This window comes from Solanum dulcamara, chromosome 1 (genome assembly GCF_947179165.1).
Source record: "Solanum dulcamara chromosome 1, daSolDulc1.2, whole genome shotgun sequence".
NCBI classification, from domain to species: Eukaryota; Viridiplantae; Streptophyta; class Magnoliopsida; order Solanales; family Solanaceae; genus Solanum; species Solanum dulcamara.
Window position 1 is genome coordinate 24,062,792 of NC_077237.1, and position 18,179 is coordinate 24,080,970.

Here is an 18,179-nt window from a genome sequence, read left to right on the forward strand (position 1 = left end):
CTACCCTGCCAGGGCATACTCCATAAGTAACTATTTTAACTGGCTATGTGGGTCCACTATCTTCGCCATATTGGCATATATATATATATACATATATATACACACACACCCCAATGTGGGCAACATAGTTTGGGACTAAATGTTGCTACTAGAATTCCCTTGGTAACTAACTGTGTTACCGGACCTAACCCCACCTAAAATTCCTCTCGGTGCTTAGTCAATATCCCAACGGGACTCATAAAACATGATCATAGACATCACAGGAAAAGATAGTAACTACCTATCAATCCATCTTTACAAAACATCATAAAATAACTTATTTAGCATCATCATAGTAAAATGATAGGATTAGCTCATGTATCACATAACTCATGCAATGTGGATATAGGTCTTCCATCATTACATATCTTTGATCATAAACAACTTTAGGGACTTAACTTGTCCTATCTTTAAATTTGCTTGAAACATCATAGAATTATCATTCGTGAACTTATTTGCATAAAGCATCTTTAATTCATAGCATAAAGCTTTCATAAAATATAACTTGAAAATCATGGTTATATCTAATAAATCATACTTGAAACTAGCATATAGCATGGGTCATTAAAATTCAATTTTAAATCATGCAAAATGATGTAAATTATGCATAATTAGACTAATAACATTGAAATATATCATAATTGAGAAGACCCAGTAAAACTCATGAAATTAGGGGTTTTAATTGAAGAAAATGAAATAAGAATTGAGGAAAAATCTTTGGAATTTCATGGGTGAAAGGTACCCATAGATAAATCCCACATACCTTAACCTTGATTAGCTCTAGATTATAGAGATTGAAAACTTGACCATGAAGAATCATATTGAATTTGCTTGAGAGAGAAGAAAACCTTGAGAGAAGACTTGGGAGAAAAGAATTTGGGGTTTAGCAAAAAAGCAAAGCAAGTTCCAGGGATGCGGGCAGAGGGGGGTTTCTCGATAGTCCAAAACTAGTGATCTAGGCTTCTCCAGCAAAGAATCGATGCATGCCGAGTAGACTACAATTTGTGGCACCATATACTTGAAACTAGCATATAGCATGGGTCATTGAAATTCAATTTTAAATCGTGCAAAATGATGTAAATTATGTATAATTAAACTAATAACATTGAAATATATCATAATTGAGAAGACCCAGTGAAACTCATGAAATTAGGGGTTTTAATTAAAGAAAATGAAATAAGAATTGAGGAGAAATCTTTGGAATTTTATGGGTGAAAGGTACCCATGGATAAAGCCCACATACCTTAACCTTGATTAGCTCTAGATTATAGAGATTAAAAACTTGACCATGAAGAATCATATTGAATTTGCTTGAGAGAGAAGAAAACCTTGAGAGAAGACTTGGGAGTTATGGAGAGAAAGAGAGAGTTATAATGTTTTAGGGTAGTTAATATGCATGAACATAGTCCCAAAAACCATCCACAAGAATAAAGGGAAAAGACTAAAATAACCTTCATTAAAGCTAAATTCGGGATGCATAACGAGCCATCACCACGGACCATGAAGGCACCATGGTCCGTTGTATCCTACGTGGGGAGGGAGTTGGAATTTATGAAAAGGGGTTCTGAAAAGGGGTTCCCACCACGGCCCATCATGAGAACCACGGTCCGTGGTGGTTTCCTTGATCTTCAATTTTTGGAGTTTGTAGGGAAGTTTCAGAAGTTCCTCCATGGAGACCTTCATGGTCCTTATATGCTTCTACGGTCTGTGGACTAGAGGCGTGAGGGGAATTCTGAGAGGGGTCTGCAGATGTGTCCCCCACGAAACCTATAACGGTCTGTGGACTATATCACGGGTCGTGATGGCCTCTTGTGGCCCTCACCTCTATAACCATTTAGCAGGGCATAGACCACAGTAGCCTTTCACATCCTGTGGTCCTCTTCATGACCTATATTGAGTCTCGTGAAGAACACCTGATACCCAAAAGCTGAGTTTTCTAGAATTTCATCTTTTGTTCCTCATTTTGTCGACCTTCCAACTTTGGGGGTCTTACAAGCTGTGAATTGGTAAGCTCCACCTTTTTCTTGAGCTTTCAAAGGAGTTTACTTTTATTGTACAGTTTGGGTATAGCCGGGGCCTTGTCCCGATAATGCTTATTCCACTCGTAGAGGCTATTGTGGAAACAGTATTTTTGATTTCATTTTTACAGCTTTTAGTCTGCAGCCCATAGGCTTGATGCTTCATCAACTAGCTAGTACTTTATGATTTTGGCTTATGTACCTTTGTTCATATGACTTATTGTTATTCAGGTCATGACCATAACAGTCCAGGCTTAGTATTTTAGATGTTGTGCTGCCCGCTCTTTTGGGCCCCAGTTTATTTAGCTAGTATGTTATGTGTCTAACTCGATCGAATACAATATCGAGTACCAGTCGCACCTCCCCTATTTTAGGGTATGACATGATACACCTATTGGGTTATAATGAGTGGAAAGTTAGTCCCATAAAAGGTATAACTAAAAGCTCAAATCTTACTATGGTGATCAACATGAAAGTAGTTTGTAATTAATCCTCCGAGTCTATATTCTAGGCATGGTCGACACTCATAAATCATTGATAGTCTCAAGCAAATTATTGACCCTACTAACTACTTAGCGGAAGCCTAACTCAATGGAAAAAGCATTTGAAAAAGTGAGCATTTAAAACACTTTAAAAGTAACTCAACTATTGTCTGAAATAAGCTCTGAAATATAATGGAAATAATGTCAAAACACTCTAAAAAACTAAACTGACTCAACTATATCTATGAAGTCTCTAAAATAATCAATAGGTATCGGGACAGGCCCACGTCAACCTCAAAAGAACTTCTACTACTAAAGAAAATAATTGTGAAAGAGTCTTTCGAGAGCAAAGAGGTCTCACCAAAAAAAAGTTGATAAAGATGTGTGGGTAAGAATCTAAAAATAAAATAATTTTCTTCTTGAGGAGTTTCTCTAACCGACAACCATCACTATGAGACTCGTGATGATACAATGTCTAATCTATGTTGCCAGAGCCATCATATACCTTGTCAGAGCCAAGGACAACAACTTCACTTATGAATCCATCTAAAAAGTCATCTTTTGGGACTCACTGAGGAGTCGTCCGAATTAACGGTACGATCCTATTTATGCTGGCGGTGCAAGTTATGGGATTGGAATTATCTTAACTCATATCCAAATCTGTGCTCAATACTACTCCTAAAATATACATTACTCTATAATAGTAATATTGTCTGTGATAAGCCAATGCTCGAAAATGCTCCTTGAAACTATAATGAACTTTTGTTTTAAGTGATTGAAACTTCTTTTGAAACTATTTATGTTTTTCTTAAAATGGATATGCTTTTCTCAATGCTAGTAATGCAATTGGAACCCTTTAGTTCCCTTAAAATTCTTCTTAATGAAAATGTGAAATGTTTGACTTTACTTAAGTTCTGAAAATCATACATTATATAATGGTAATATGCAAAATACTTTACTTACTCAAACTCTGAAAATCATGTGTGATTAATAACAATGCAACAGCTGTAAACTTCTCAACTAGATAAGGTTCATGTTAAAAAAAATCATGAACTATAATCCAAGGAAAATCAGAATTTCCACATGAAGAAACATATACACAATAATAATACTGGAAAAATAGTATGGTGACTGTTGTGATTTTCTCAACTCAACAATAAACAACAGAGATAACAAACTAATATGCTTTGATTCATACGTAAAGGAGCAATTATAATATGAAGAACACGATAGTAACAGTAAGATAAAAGAGAAGGAGATGAAGGAACTAAGAGGGAATTGGGGATGAGAAACAAAGTATTTGCCTGAGCATCATCAGAATATGCATACCCCATTTTGCTCTCACAAGTCTCTATTTATCAACCCAGATCTCACACATAGCTCACTTAATCCGGTGCTGGGCTGCTTTGCCAATACTGGTCTAGGCCCATTCATAACAATACCTTCGACCCCAATAAGAACCTTGTCCTCAAGGTTCAAGTCACAACATACATCCCAAACTCTCTCAATAATTTGACGAGTAGCAATTTCCACATGCTCATCAGTTATAGAAAAGAAGCAGTACTTAATTAGTTGACCGACCAGTGAAGTTGTTGGGATACAAAAAATCAATTGGACACAAATCTTGCACCAATTTTGGCCGATCCAGTGGCATAAGACAAGTAAACTTTTAACTTTCAGCTGCCATAGAAACTGATGTATTCATCCTCTTAGCTACTAAAGCAATCTGGTAAGTTCTCATCCAGTTGATGATACATTCACTATCAATCACACCAGCCACCCATAGATGAATCATATTCACAATATCCATGTTATATGCCACAACAAAATGTACGAAGTGTCTCACAGAACAGTCAAGCGAATTGGTGTAGCAAATACTAAAGACAAAATAAAACCATGCTAGTAAGTTAGCCATCCTGTCTAGACTGGTGTTCTTAATCATTGAATAAAACATTTGTCTAATCATTGGATCAGTCCTTCGATGTCTCATATCTTCTTGCAGGTAAGTGTTGGAGCTAACAAAACATTGCTCTGTTAATAAAGATTCCATTGCAATTATGTTTTGCACTTCTTCTAGATACATGTTGCCCATCATATTTGTTTCTATCTTTAGTACCTCAGCTAGTATGTAAGAAGGAAATGAATCAGGCTTAATGGTATCCGAGGATCCTTTTTCTAGAAACAGATTTCCCTTTTAAAAGAAGGGATACAACCGGACAATGGAGGACGTTATTACCAATTCAAAGCTATTCCAATTTTGCACTAGCTTGCTTGAAAGAAAAGTCAACAAAGGTTGCTAAATAAAGTCCAATTCAAAGAAGGAAAAAGTAAAAAAAAAAGTAGGCAGAAAAAGGAAAAGGAAAGGAAAAGAAATGTCCTAGTATAATTGGGTTTTCCTTTTCCTAAAAGGAAAACACAAAGTTTCCATATATTTGGCTAGTCTTTTTCTTATAGGAAAAGGTTTATGACTCTATAAATATAAGCTCATTCCTTCTAACATAACTTGGCAGAACTCACAATGTAGTCCTAGGAGCATTCACAATGTAGTCCTAAGGGCTTGAAGAGTTTTGTGTAGAGCATCCACAATTCAGAAAGAGAGAGAGTAAGAATACAAAGAGAGTTATACACCAAGATAAATATTGTAGTATTGAGTGTCCTCTTTAGTGAGTTATTCATTTTACAAGAGAGAAGTGTTAATTGTTGTTTTCTCCTTGTATTTGAGAGCGGTGTACTCCATATCGTAATAGTAAAAATCCTTCTACCCCGTGGTTTTTTCCCTCTATTTGTTTGAGGGTTTCCACGTAAAATTCTCGTGTCTAATTTATTTTCACTATTTATCATCATATCAAACTTTAGTTGTGGTTCTTCCTCCCCCCAACAGTGGTATCAGAGCCCTCGGTTATTCTGTTTGTTTTATACAAAGGTACTATTCGTGAATAGTAAATTTTCGTGAATAGTAAATTCAGTGAAAAGTACTATTCACATGAATAGTAAATTTCGGTGACGGTGCAGTTTGTCATAATTGTTCGCAAAAATATTCATAAATGATCTAGAAGGGTGTGAAGCAAATAACAATGTCGAATACAATAAAGTTTGACGTTGAGAAATTCAATAAGACTAATTTCTCATTGAGGAAAATGAAAATAGAGGGGACTGAACGTGCGGAGCTTGTACTTCAAAGTCTGCCTGACTCGTATGATCAACATATCATCAACCTGACGAACAATACAGACAGTCTAGTTTTTGATGAAATTGCAGCCGCTGTCTTAGAAGAAGAAAATCGGCGCAAAAATAAGAAAGACAGACAAGTAAGTTCGCAGCAAGCTGAAGCTTTGATGATGGTGAGAGGAAAACCAACGAAACGTGGCCCCTGTGGGAGTCACAATCATGGCAGATATCAATCAAAAAGTAAAAAGAAGATCAAGTGTTTGAGGACAGATAATGGAGGGGAATACACTGGTGATGAATTTGATATCTTCTGTAAATAAGAAGGTATTAAAAGGCAGTTCACGGTGGCATATACTCCACAACAAAATGGAGTGGCAAAGCGGATGAACAGAACCTTGTTAGAACGGACAAGAACTATGTTGGCAACTGAAGGGTTGGAAAAATAATTCTGGGCAGAAGCAGTCAAAACCGCTTGTTATATGATCAATCGGTCACCATCAACCGCAATTGATTTAAAAACGCCAATGGAGATGTGGACAGGAAAACCAGTTGATTATTCTCGCTTACATATATTCAAAAGTCCTATTTATGTTATGTACAACACCCAAGAAAAATTGAAGTTGGATCCAAAATCCAGGGAATGCATTTTCTTAGGGTATGCTGATAGAGTCAAGGGGTATCGCTTGTGGGAACCCACTGCCCGCAAGGTGGTAATCAACAGGGATATTGTGTTTGTTGAAAATAAGATACAAGCAAAAGAAGATAGCACTTCAAAAGAAAAATCAGAGACTACTACAGTTGAAGTTGAAGAAATAAAAGAAGTCCCAGTTTCTACTGAAGCAGTACCAGAGCACGAAGAACAAGAGCAAGATGAGATTGAAACTCCACAAGTTCGACAGTCAACTAGGGAGAGAAGAGAACCAGCTTGGCACTCAGATTATTCTATGGAGAGCAATGTTGCAAACTGTCTATTAACAGAAGATGGAGAGCCTTCAACTTTTCATGAGACTATGAAAGGCCAAGAATCATCTCTGTGGATGGCAGCAATGCAAGAAGAAATTGAAGCTCTTCATTAAAATAAAATATGGGATCTTGTTCAATTACCACAAGGAAGAAAGGCCATTGGAAACAAATGGGTCTACAAAATCAAATGCAATGGTAATGATCAAGTGGAAAAGTATCATGCAAGATTGGTGGTGAAAGGATTCACTCAGAAAGAAGTTATAGACTTCAATGAGATATTTTCTCTGGTGGTTCGACTCACAACAATTTGAGTGGTCCTGGCGATGTGTGCTACATTTGACTTATACTTGGAGCAGTTAGATGTCAAAACTGCATTTCTTCAAGGAGAACTTGAAGAAGAAATCTACATGCTCCAACCAGAAGGTTTTGAAGAATAGGGAAAAGAGAACTTAGTTTGCAGGTTGAACAAATCTCTATATGGTCTCAAACAGTCGCCGAGGTGTTGGTATAAGAGATTTGATTCCTTCGTTATAAGCCTTGGATACAACAGACATAGTTCAGATCCTTGTGTTTATTACAAGAGATTTGGTGATGAAGATTTTGTTATTTTGCTGTTGTATGTTGATGACATGTTGGTAGCAGGCCCCAACAAAGATCTTCTTACAAATTTAAAGGCACAGTTGGCTAGGGAGTTTGAAATGAAGGACTTGGGACCAACAAACAAGATTCTAGGGATGCAAATTCACCGAGACAGAAATAATAGGAAGATTTGGCTTTCTCAAAAGAACTACTTAAAGAAAATCTTGAGACACTTCAAGATGCAAGATTGTAAGTCAATTTCTACCCACTTCCTATTTATTTGAAGTTATCCTCAAGTATGAGTCCTAGCAATGAAGCAGAGAGGATGGAGATGTCTCGAGTACCGTATGCATCAGTAGTGGGAAGTTTACTGTTAGACATGGTACGTACAAGACCTGATATTGCATAAGCAGTGGGAGTGGTTAGTCGATACATGGTTAATTCGAGTTCAGAGCATTGGAATACTGTTAAGAGGATCCTGAAATATATTAAGGGTACCTCAGATGTTGCAATGTGTTATGGAGGATCAGACTTTACTGTTAAAGGTTATGTTGATTCAGATTATGCAGGTGATCTTGATAAAAGTAAGTCCACCACAAGTTATGTGTTTACTCTTGCTGGAGGAGCTGTAAGCTGGGTTTCAAAACTGCAATCTATCGTGGCTACATCTACGATGGAAGAAGAATATGTAGCAGCTACACAAGCTAGCAAAGAGGCAATATAGATGCAGATGTTACAGGAGGAGCTCGGGCACAAACACGAGAATGTTGCTCTATTTTGTGACAGTCATAGCACTTTGCATCTTGCAAAGAATCCGGCATTTCATTCAAGAACAAAGCACATACGAGTTCAGTATCACTTTGTCCGTGAGAAGGTGGAAGAAGGCAGTATGGATATCCATAAAATTCACACTAATGACAACCTAGCAGATATATTTACAAATCCAATCAACAGTAACAAGTTTAAATGGTGTCGATCTTCTATTGGCCTAGCAGAGACGTAACATTGCAGTAATTGGGTAGAAAGGATAGTGTGAAGAATTGATTCTCAATTAAATCTTCAAGTGGGAGAATAAAAGAAAAGTCAACAAAGGTTGCTAAATAAAATCCAATTCAAAGAAGGAAAAAGTAGGAAAAAAAAGTAGGCAGAAAAAGGAAAAGGAAAGGAAAAGAAAGGTCCTAGTATAATTGGGTTTTTCTTTTCCTAAAAGGAAAACACAAAGTTTCCATATATTTGGCTAGTTCTTTTCTTATAGGAAAAGGTTTATGACTCTATAAATATAAGCTCATTCCTTCTAACATAACTTGGTAGAACTCACAATGTAGTCCTAGGAGCATTCACAATGTAGTCCTAAGGGCTTGAAGAGTTTTGTGTAGAGCATCCACAATTTAGAAAGAGAGAGAGTAAGAATACAAAGAGAATTATACACCAAGATAAATATTGTAGTCTTGAGTGTCCTCTTTAGTGAGTTGTTCCTTTTACAAGAGAGAAGTGTTAATTATTATTTTCTTCTTGTATTTGAGAGCGGTGTACTCCATATCATTATAGTAAAAATCCTTCTACCCCATGGTTTTTTTCCTCTATTTGTTTGAGGGTTTCCACGTAAAATTCTCGTGTCTAATTTATTTTCATTATTTATCATCATATCAAACTTTAGTTGTGGTGCTTCCTCCCCCAACATTGCTGTCTTGTAGTTGGTGTCGGTGTGCTGAATAAACATCCATTCCTGCTCCCAATAGTGCAATTCGAGCATTGGCTAGAACCAGATGTGGAAAGATCATCGACAAGCAAATAGATATTAGGGAAAGATGGAAAAGCTTTATCCACTTCTTCGTCTACGTCCTTTAACAAAAATTCCTTAAAAATAACAGTCCAACTGAAATTGGGATCTCCAATTAATGGTCTTGCGACCTTGTGTCCAAAATCAATGACACAAGACCATCGAAGCCTTCTGTCAAACATTTTTGTTGTACTAATTTTGAAATGTTTGTCAGTTTTCTCATCCATTGCAAACAGCCCCAAGTCATCAAGAAGCTCACAATTATTGTACTCTCCTCCAACAACTACCACCGTCCAATACTTCGCAGTGGTAATTACTTCCATGAGCTTAGCATCATTAACAACTTCACATAGGAAGAAAGTGTTCATAGAATATAGTGCCAACATTCTGTCCACCTTCTCGATTTGATTGGTAATTACCATACTGAAGCAGTTCAGAGAGACCTTTGTTTGGAAATGATTTTGCTTCATCATTAATAGTGTTATTAGACAAATTTGGGTTTGTCACCATTTTATCACACACACTAAGCACTGAACAAATCACGAGTGATGGCCTATTTTTATATCTTTAAAAGTTTTCATATTACTTCCAATAGAGGTAGTGTCCACAAAATCTACATCATTACACTTGTCGGGTATTTTATCGAACATGTGGTCTACCTCAGAATTTTCACCAAAAGGATCGTATTGAATTTCAAGTGAAATGGAGATGCTAAACTGTTTGGCAAGATAACATAAATGGGGTATTTGGTAACACCATAGTTTCAACATCTCTAAAGCGGTTAGCTTCTCTATCCGACATTTCCTTGAACACTGTGTGTGCTAGGCTTGGGTTATTGCGGTCTGAGTGTTCATTCAAGTACTGAGGCGAGGATGAGTTAGTAATATTGCCCCACGATGAAAGAGTCACCTGATAAGACTTCACTGCCTCATGCTGCTTGGGAATGGGTAAGAACTCGCGAAGTGAGTCTCTAGTTCGGGAGCGAAAACGAATCAGCAATTTGTCCACCAAATGGTCCTTGCCAGCGAGTTATTTGTTGTGAAATAATCATCGATACCATTCCAAAGACTCGCCATCCAAAAAGAATGAAGCCCAGGACAGTTTATGCTCCAAAAATATATTGTAGAAGATGAAATACTTCTCTGTCTGAATAACCCAATCGAGAGGATTCTCACCACTAAAACGATCCATTACGGGGGCTTGAGATAAGTCCACCATGGTAGATGGAAACAATGAAAGCACCAATGGAACAAACAGTATGGTGACAGTTGTTATTTTCTCAACTCAACAATAAACAACAGAGATAGCAAATTAATATACTTTGATTCCATACGTAAAGGAGAAATTACAATATGAAGAACACGATAGTAACAGTAAGATAAAAGGAGAAGGAGATGAGGGAACTAAGAGGGAATTGGGAATGAGAAACAAAGTCTTTGCCTGAGCATACATACTCTATTTTGCTTTCACAAGTCTCTATTTATCAATTCAGATCTCACACATAGCCCACTTAATCTGGTGTTGGGCTACTTTGCCAATACTGATCTAGGTCCATTCATAACAAATACTCAAAATGCAATAGAACAAATACAATTTCAATTCAGGCTTCAAGGAAACTTCGATTGGAACGCTAGATTAATCTTCAACTAACTGAATTTAGATGTAGCGCGTGAATACGAACTTAGTCCAACACTCTGAATAGTCTAACATACCTAGAAGAACAATGTTCCTTAAAAAATTTGAAGAACTAGATTAATGCTCTTGAAATCTTAGTTTTTTTCTCCTTTTGAAACCTTGCTCTAAGTGTTGAAAGTGATTATGAGAAAAAATGGGTTGAAGGGTAGTGTTAAGGAACTTAATTAGGTCCCAAAACGTCAAGCCTTGAAATGAGAAAGGGTTGAAAAAGACCCAACTATCCTTTATTAAAATTGATAGAAGCCGTCTATGGGGTGTGTGTGTGTGTGGGGGGGGGGGGGGTTCTATGGACTGTAGAGACTTCTACGAATCATAGAAGACTGACTGAAGCTGAGAATTTCTAAGGTTTAATTTGGGTCTGCGGACCACTCTACGGATCGTAGATCCTATTTTGATTTTGATTCTATATTTTTTTAAAAAAAGTTATTAATATAACATGTCTATCTTTAACCACCCGGTATGATTGTTAATTTATCACGAAACCTTTTAGTAAATATTTTTATCACGAAACCGATAAGTTTAATAAAAAATATAATAATTAATTCTTTAAATTTCAATTTAGTTGGGTTAACCCGTTTTAAAATATATAGCACTTCCTGATACTTTAGCAAGTTTCGTGGCAAAATTTGGAGCTTTTACCCACGCGTCCGCTATTGAGCTCACTAGTGTGCGCCAACGAGGGTATTGGCTTGTACACACGTGGAGGGCCTGGTAACAGGTTATAACAGACAACTCGTCCATTTTTAAACGATAAGTGCCCAAAGTCCAATAAGTGACACATATATTTTTAACTATATCAATAAGTTCCTTTTTTTAAAAAAAAAAATGTTTCTTGCCTTCTTAATTTCTAAGTATTTTTTTTCTTTGTTTCCTGTGGTAAGTTCTGATGTGTTACTACTTGAAATTTTCTTTTTAATTTTGTGGTTGTATAAATTGGATATTTTTCAAAAAAACAAATAGGTAATCTGATTTTAAATTTTAAATAGCTAGCGCTATAGGGAATATTCTTTCCAATTCAAATCATTTGGCATTAGTTATGCATTAGTCTTTTAGGATTGTTCCGGGGCAAATGATAACATCAAATAATTCTGAGATTAAATTATAGTGGTATTTAAATTGGTGTTTGATTAGCAAATTTAATATAATTTATTTTAAGATTAATAAATAGTATCGAGATAAGTTATTCCTCTTTTTATGTGGTATATTAATTTCGGGATAACTTATCCCGGGATAAAATAGATAAATGATAAATATATCGCTTTAAATATTTTTTATGCCTCACTTTTCACATTTATATTTATTTACATTATTTTTAATACAATATATAAAAATATTTACTCTTTGTTTTTATGATAATTCTTCATATTTTTTCAATTAAAAAATTACACTATATAATATAATTTTTATTTATAAATTTATTTGACTAATTCTTATGTTTATTTATATTTTGGTTTCTCATAAATTCTTTTTTACTTTGACAAACTTAAAATAAAAATTCTATTTTTAAATTAAATAAGAAGAAAGTTTTATTTTTAAATATATATGGACATCATAAAAATGCACATATAAAAATATTTAAGGTAAAGAAGATGAAAGTGTTATTTTAAGAATCAATATTAAATAACTAAAGCTTGCAAAGAAAATATAAAAAAATTAAATAAAGTGAAGGATATTTTTATAAATAAATACTTATTTTAAAAATTATGCAATGCTTATTATTTTTAATACACCAAACCAAACACTCAATAAAAAATAATCTCATCATAACTTATTCCATCATAACTAATCACAATATAACTTATATTCAAACAAAACCACCCTTAAAATGAAGAGTGCATCTTGATATATCTTAATAAGTAAATAAGTAATGATTTTTTTTATCTTATATACAAATATTATGATACATTAAGACTATCAAAATTTTAAAAATCTTATACTCACATAATGTCACTCATAATCACAAGCTAAGAAACATCTTACATTAATTTTTATTCTTAAGCTTAATTAATCCATAAATCATCGACTTAACGATTTATTTCACACTGTTCCAGGTTTACAAGGATGACCGGCCAGTTACAACTGCATTATCCCGTGTGTGCAGCGTGTCACATATCATCCACCTGCTTAGCTATTGTTTGTACACTTGTAACTTCTCCAACTATAAATTTGCTTCTATTTGCCTTTTTGCCAATTCGTAGCATCCCTCCACGTAGGGCAAATCTAACCTTTTTAAAGAAAAAAGAGAGCACCAAATACGTAGGACAAAAAAAATTAAAGTAAGACTGAAAATATGTAAGTGTAAACTGATGGCGGAATCTGTAGAAACTGTGAGTGAATCAAGTAAGAAATTGTCAAGGGTGAAGAAATCGAGAGTGGGGCGTTCGAGAAAAGGGTGTATGAGAGGTAAAGGTGGGCCAGAAAATGCCTTGTGCACATACAGAGGAGTAAGACAAAGGACATGGGGCAAATGGGTAGCCGAAATAAGAGAACCAAATCGCGGAGCAAGAATTTGGTTAGGCACTTTCAACACCTCCCTCGAAGCGGCCAGAGCCTACGATGATTCTGCGCGTCGTCTCTATGGTTCCCAGGCGAAGCTCAATCTCCCCGAAGAAGAATCGCCTGATCACACAGACGAAAATTTGGATGAAACTTGTATGGAGGATATAAATGAGGGCGGGGAATGTTCTGTACTTGAGGAAGCATCCATATTTAAAGATGGCAACGGCAAGTATATGGTGTGGGAGACGCCGGCGCCTAGTTTGCTTGGGTTGGATTTTCCCAATGAAGCAGATATTAGTGTTGATTTTGAGAGGAAGGATCAGTTCTATGATAGGTTTAGTCAAAAGGATTTTCTATTTCATATGTAGATAGCGGTGTAGTATTTTAGTAGCTTTTTGCCCCCCAAGTGTTTCATGCTCTGCTAAGATAAGGTCCTTACTTCTCTATTAACTGTTTCGTATCAATTTTCTTCGCCCATACTCCTCTATTAACTGTTTGGTATCAATTTTCTTCTTCCTTTTCATTCTAAATTATGGGGGAGAAAAGCGAAAATTGATGCAGTTTCTAGCTAGTGTAGTTAGTAGGTTTGTTAACTTTTTTCCTTTTTGTTTCCCGTGAAAAATAGTATGATTGGTCGACTTGTAGGTATTATATGTAGATGTAATGTGTTCAGTGTAAGATGGGCATTAATTCAAGGTTTATTGGATTTTGTTTTACTGTGTATGATAATTAATTCCATTTTGGAAATGATAATCTTATAGATAATAAAATGTTATAGAGTGCGTACCTAAACTGAAAGTTATTATCACAGCAAGAGCTAAAACATTAGTTGAGAAATTGATTTAATACCTAAATGCACTAAGTTTACGTTACCATAATTATCAGTGAAGGAAAACGTGTCGCCAATATGTGATAATCCTAATGGGGGAGGGGGAGTGAGAATCATGTTATCATAATTGTCCGTTATGAAAAATGTATAGTATGTGTAGAGAATACGTGATAATCTTAAATAAAAATTGAGATATTATTTAGTATGCCCATCAAATAATAGATCTAATCATCGATCTAATCGAATGAAATTTATTCTTTATTAAATATTAATTATAAATTTTACATTACATTGGGTCATACATAAAAAAATTAAAAAAAGTCTAACAAACCATTGTTTTTGTTTGTCAGTATATCGTGGATCCTCAATATCCTTAGCAGAAAATATTAGATCTCTCCTCTTATTTATTATACAAGAACCCTAAGACCATCTATTAGAATTTTCTTTTGAAGCTTATCAGTGTTATATTTAATTTAATTCAACCAATCTCATGTAGCCTCTAACATATCTGTCATTTTTATTTTAGATGTATACATTTGTAAGGCCTGCACCAATATACCGTTGTAATGTTCTCATGGTTATTTTGTCCTTTTTTTTCTTTTTTTCTTTTATTTTGTGATTTAGTTAAAGGTTTGACACGGTTCTCAAGGCATTCAGGGGTGCGTTGGACCATTTGGTGAAATTATAGTTTCTCTATCATGATCAACATTAGGTTAAAGACGACCTCGAAAGACATACAGATCAAGAAATGGTCCAAAGGTTTGATGTAACACTTCCAGTGCTTACAATTGTTTTTCGTTTCATATTGAATGCTTACAAGATTAAATTTGAGAATTTTACTGTAGCACTGCACATGATAATATTATATTTTAACTGACATTTGATAAAAATATGTGTTTATTGCCTTTAAAAAAATGTCTTGAATATTTATGAAAAATTATTTAGTTACGATATATTTATACATGTATTTATTTTTATAAAAGTTTTATAATTTATTAATATTTTAACGGAGATAGCAAATTTAATTGTGTCAAGAAATTATTATTATATGCGGTATACTTTATTCAAAATATTTTTTTATTAGTTATGCTATGTAATGATTCCTACAAATCCTAAATGTGTTTTATGATCAATTTGCATTATTAATTTGTATTCGAAAAGTTCTGAACAAATTATGATGATTCAATCAAAACATTTGCATGAGTTTGGAAGTTCTGTCGGTTGGTTGGGGGTGGGGCAATTACAATTTTATCATGTTTGACTAAGGTATAAGGTTAGTCGACTTCTCCTACAGGTTAGTATCACAAATAATAATCAAATATAAAGGACAAAAAGTAGATTGAGACAAATAATTTATACTAATTTGAATCACCAATTTAGCGCATAGTCTAGTCCCCTTGAGTTACAAGGGTTTCCTTTAAAGATGCTGAGTGAACGTGGGAGTACATAATGTTTTGACCGTAACTCTATATGATTCAAACAGACAATTTTTTACACAACCTCTACATGTATAACTTATATAATTCTCTTCTTTCTCTTTTCCTTTACAGTTACAGTTTTTGAGAGAATACATGGTATTATGAAGATGAAAGATGAAAGATGAAAGCAAAGGCAAAGTACAAATTCAAGTGAAGTGTGTGCTTTCTTTTGTTGATAATGCAGACTTTTATAGAAGTTTGATGTGACGTTGCTCTTGCTCTAAAAGAAAAATCTAAGGAAGTTTCTTTCAATCAATGATTTTGTAATGATTCCTTAATTGAGGATGAGTGACTATGCAAGTTCATATTAAATATGTGCGTGTTTCATGATTCTCTTCACTTTTGGTAGTTGGCATATTATTTTCATCTTCGTTAGTATAATGATGTCGATCTTCTGCTATTCTTGATTTATCCTCTTTACTTCTTGATGTCAATTTTCTATTGCTTTGATTTATCTTCTTTCTTTTTTGGTTTGACTTTTGAAGTTACATCCTAGCAATCTAGTTCTTGATTGAGGCAATCTTTAGTATCAATCAATGTTCTCTATTGTTCTGATTAATCTTCTTTTCATATAGAAGATTTTCTCTTTACTTGGTGCACGATCTTCTTTCCTGCTAGGTCTTAGGAGAATATCCACTTGTGTGCTTCTATCTTTCTTTTCCTGCGTAGTTAATTGTCACTATTGAAATCTATTTTAAATAGATAAGAGCTAACAATAATTTCCTTTTTCGACGTCTATACTAGCGTCCTTGTGCATCTTACGAATTTTTCCAACTGTCTCTTGTAACACCTGCACATTATTTTTCATTGAGAGAGGGAAAGCTTTGATATCCTCCATGTCATTCAGCAACAGAGAGGCTGAGTCAACTGAATCTCTGATTACTTTGGCTTACTTTTACAGAGTGCTTTTTGTGCCATTGATCACCACTTGGAGTGTAGCTAGTGTAAGACCTTGTAATTCAAAAAGTAGAAATGAAGGAACAAACTTTGGAAAATGGATTGAAAGAGCTCCTACGACTCAACTTGCGAGTCTTAGGTACTTCTACGAATCGTAGGATTGACTAATTTGCATAAAATTTATTTTTCAACTTCAAACTAGTGTAGAAGCGGGGATGGTGGTTGGGAATTTGGTTAAGGAACGAAGTGGATCTACGAGTCAGTCTACGACTCATAGAGGTAATGACGACTTGTAGAAATGAGTCGTCGAGGAGGTTCAGAGACTCTATCCTCAGGGTATCTCAAACCCTGCAAGATGAGTCCCTTCTACGAATTAAAAAGGTCTAGGACTCATAAAGACAAGTCATAGAGAAAGTCCTGAGGGTCAAATTCCGACAAGTTTAAAGAGGGGTATTTTTCTACATTCAATCATTAAAGTGTGGTCGTTTTCGAGAAAAAGTCTACCCTATCTAACGTCCCAAAGCTCTCATCCTCACACTAAGTCTCCAATTCACAAACCATTCCTTCCCAAAGCTTCTCCCAAAGTGTTCTTTATCTAAAGCAAGGTCTAAGGTTCATCAAGATCAAGTCTCCGTTTTCAAGCTTGCATTAGGGCTTCAAATCCCAAGGTATGTGAGTCCTTATTCATGGATTCCATCCATAGAGCCCAAGTATTTTTAACCTAACTCAATATGAAATTGTGAACCTTTATGGGTTTTTAAATCATAATTTCCAAATGTATAGATTATTGAGTATTTGAAGTTTATTTACCTATCTTAGCTTGTATTGGCTCTTAAATGCAGAGAATTGATGATTTATCAAAGGTCCTTATATTAATGCATTAAAGGATTTTAAATTGAATCGGTGGGTTGTTTCAAGCACGTTTTAATTAATGCATTCCATTACGCTCATGCATGCTAGTATTGACTTTAATGATTTGAAAGTTGAATTTAATAGAACCCACCTAGTTTTACTATGTTTTCAATGAAGTTTGACTTGAAAACTTTTGACTCCAAATGAATATTTATAAAAACAATGTCTATGATCAAAAGGGAGTCTTATGAAATGAAAGAATGATAAAAAGATATGAATGATGGATTCTTTATCCAATAAGGACAATTCTTGCATATTGGAATCACCAAAGGTTTTAATGACCTATTCTACCGAATGTGATGTTTAAATTCTCAAGCTATATGTTATAATTATATTGAAGTATTAAACTATTCCATGAGATTGACTTAGCACCAAATGGGGAATTGAGGGGGGATTCGGTAAACGAATCCTAGTAGGAACCCCTCGTCTCATTAATTATGTGCTAACATAGGAGCCCTTGAAGGCTTTTCGGCTTGTGGATCCACGTATAGCCACATAAATTAAAGATAAAGGAATGAATGAAGTTTGATGGAGTTCTACCCGACAAGTAGTCTCCCCCAGCCAACGTATGAAGTTATGTTGGATTCCATGTTATAGCTCACATGGTCTTAATGTAGGTTATGGTCAAGCTCCCACAAATGAATGTTTTCAATGTTATTTACTTGATGTCTCATGCATGTATTTATTCATGCACTTTATCTTATAATTCTATGATGTTTTCATTGTATATAGCGTGCCTACATACTTAGTACATTTAAAGTACTAACACATACATTTTCCTACATGATATCACCATGTAAGGGCGGGCGTTCCTACTCATTCTCCTCTACGTGGCTAGTA

The 18,179-nt window shown here is 34.9% G+C and overlaps 1 protein-coding gene across 1 annotated transcript; it reads left to right on the top strand.

The window, feature by feature from the left end:
- The first annotated feature begins 13,030 nt into the window (after positions 1–13,030).
- On the top strand, positions 13,031–13,591 carry LOC129892274 (dehydration-responsive element-binding protein 2G-like). The gene has a single exon (XM_055967842.1). The coding sequence runs from the start codon at positions 13,031–13,033 to the stop codon at positions 13,589–13,591; it is 561 nt and encodes a 186-aa protein (XP_055823817.1).
- Positions 13,592–18,179: the final 4,588 nt, after the last annotated feature.

Bases quoted from the DNA above. Each gene is read 5' to 3' on its own strand.
- LOC129892274 (XM_055967842.1), top strand. From the start codon at position 13,031: ATGGCGGAATCTGTAGAAACTGTGAGTGAATCAAGTAAGAAATTGTCA.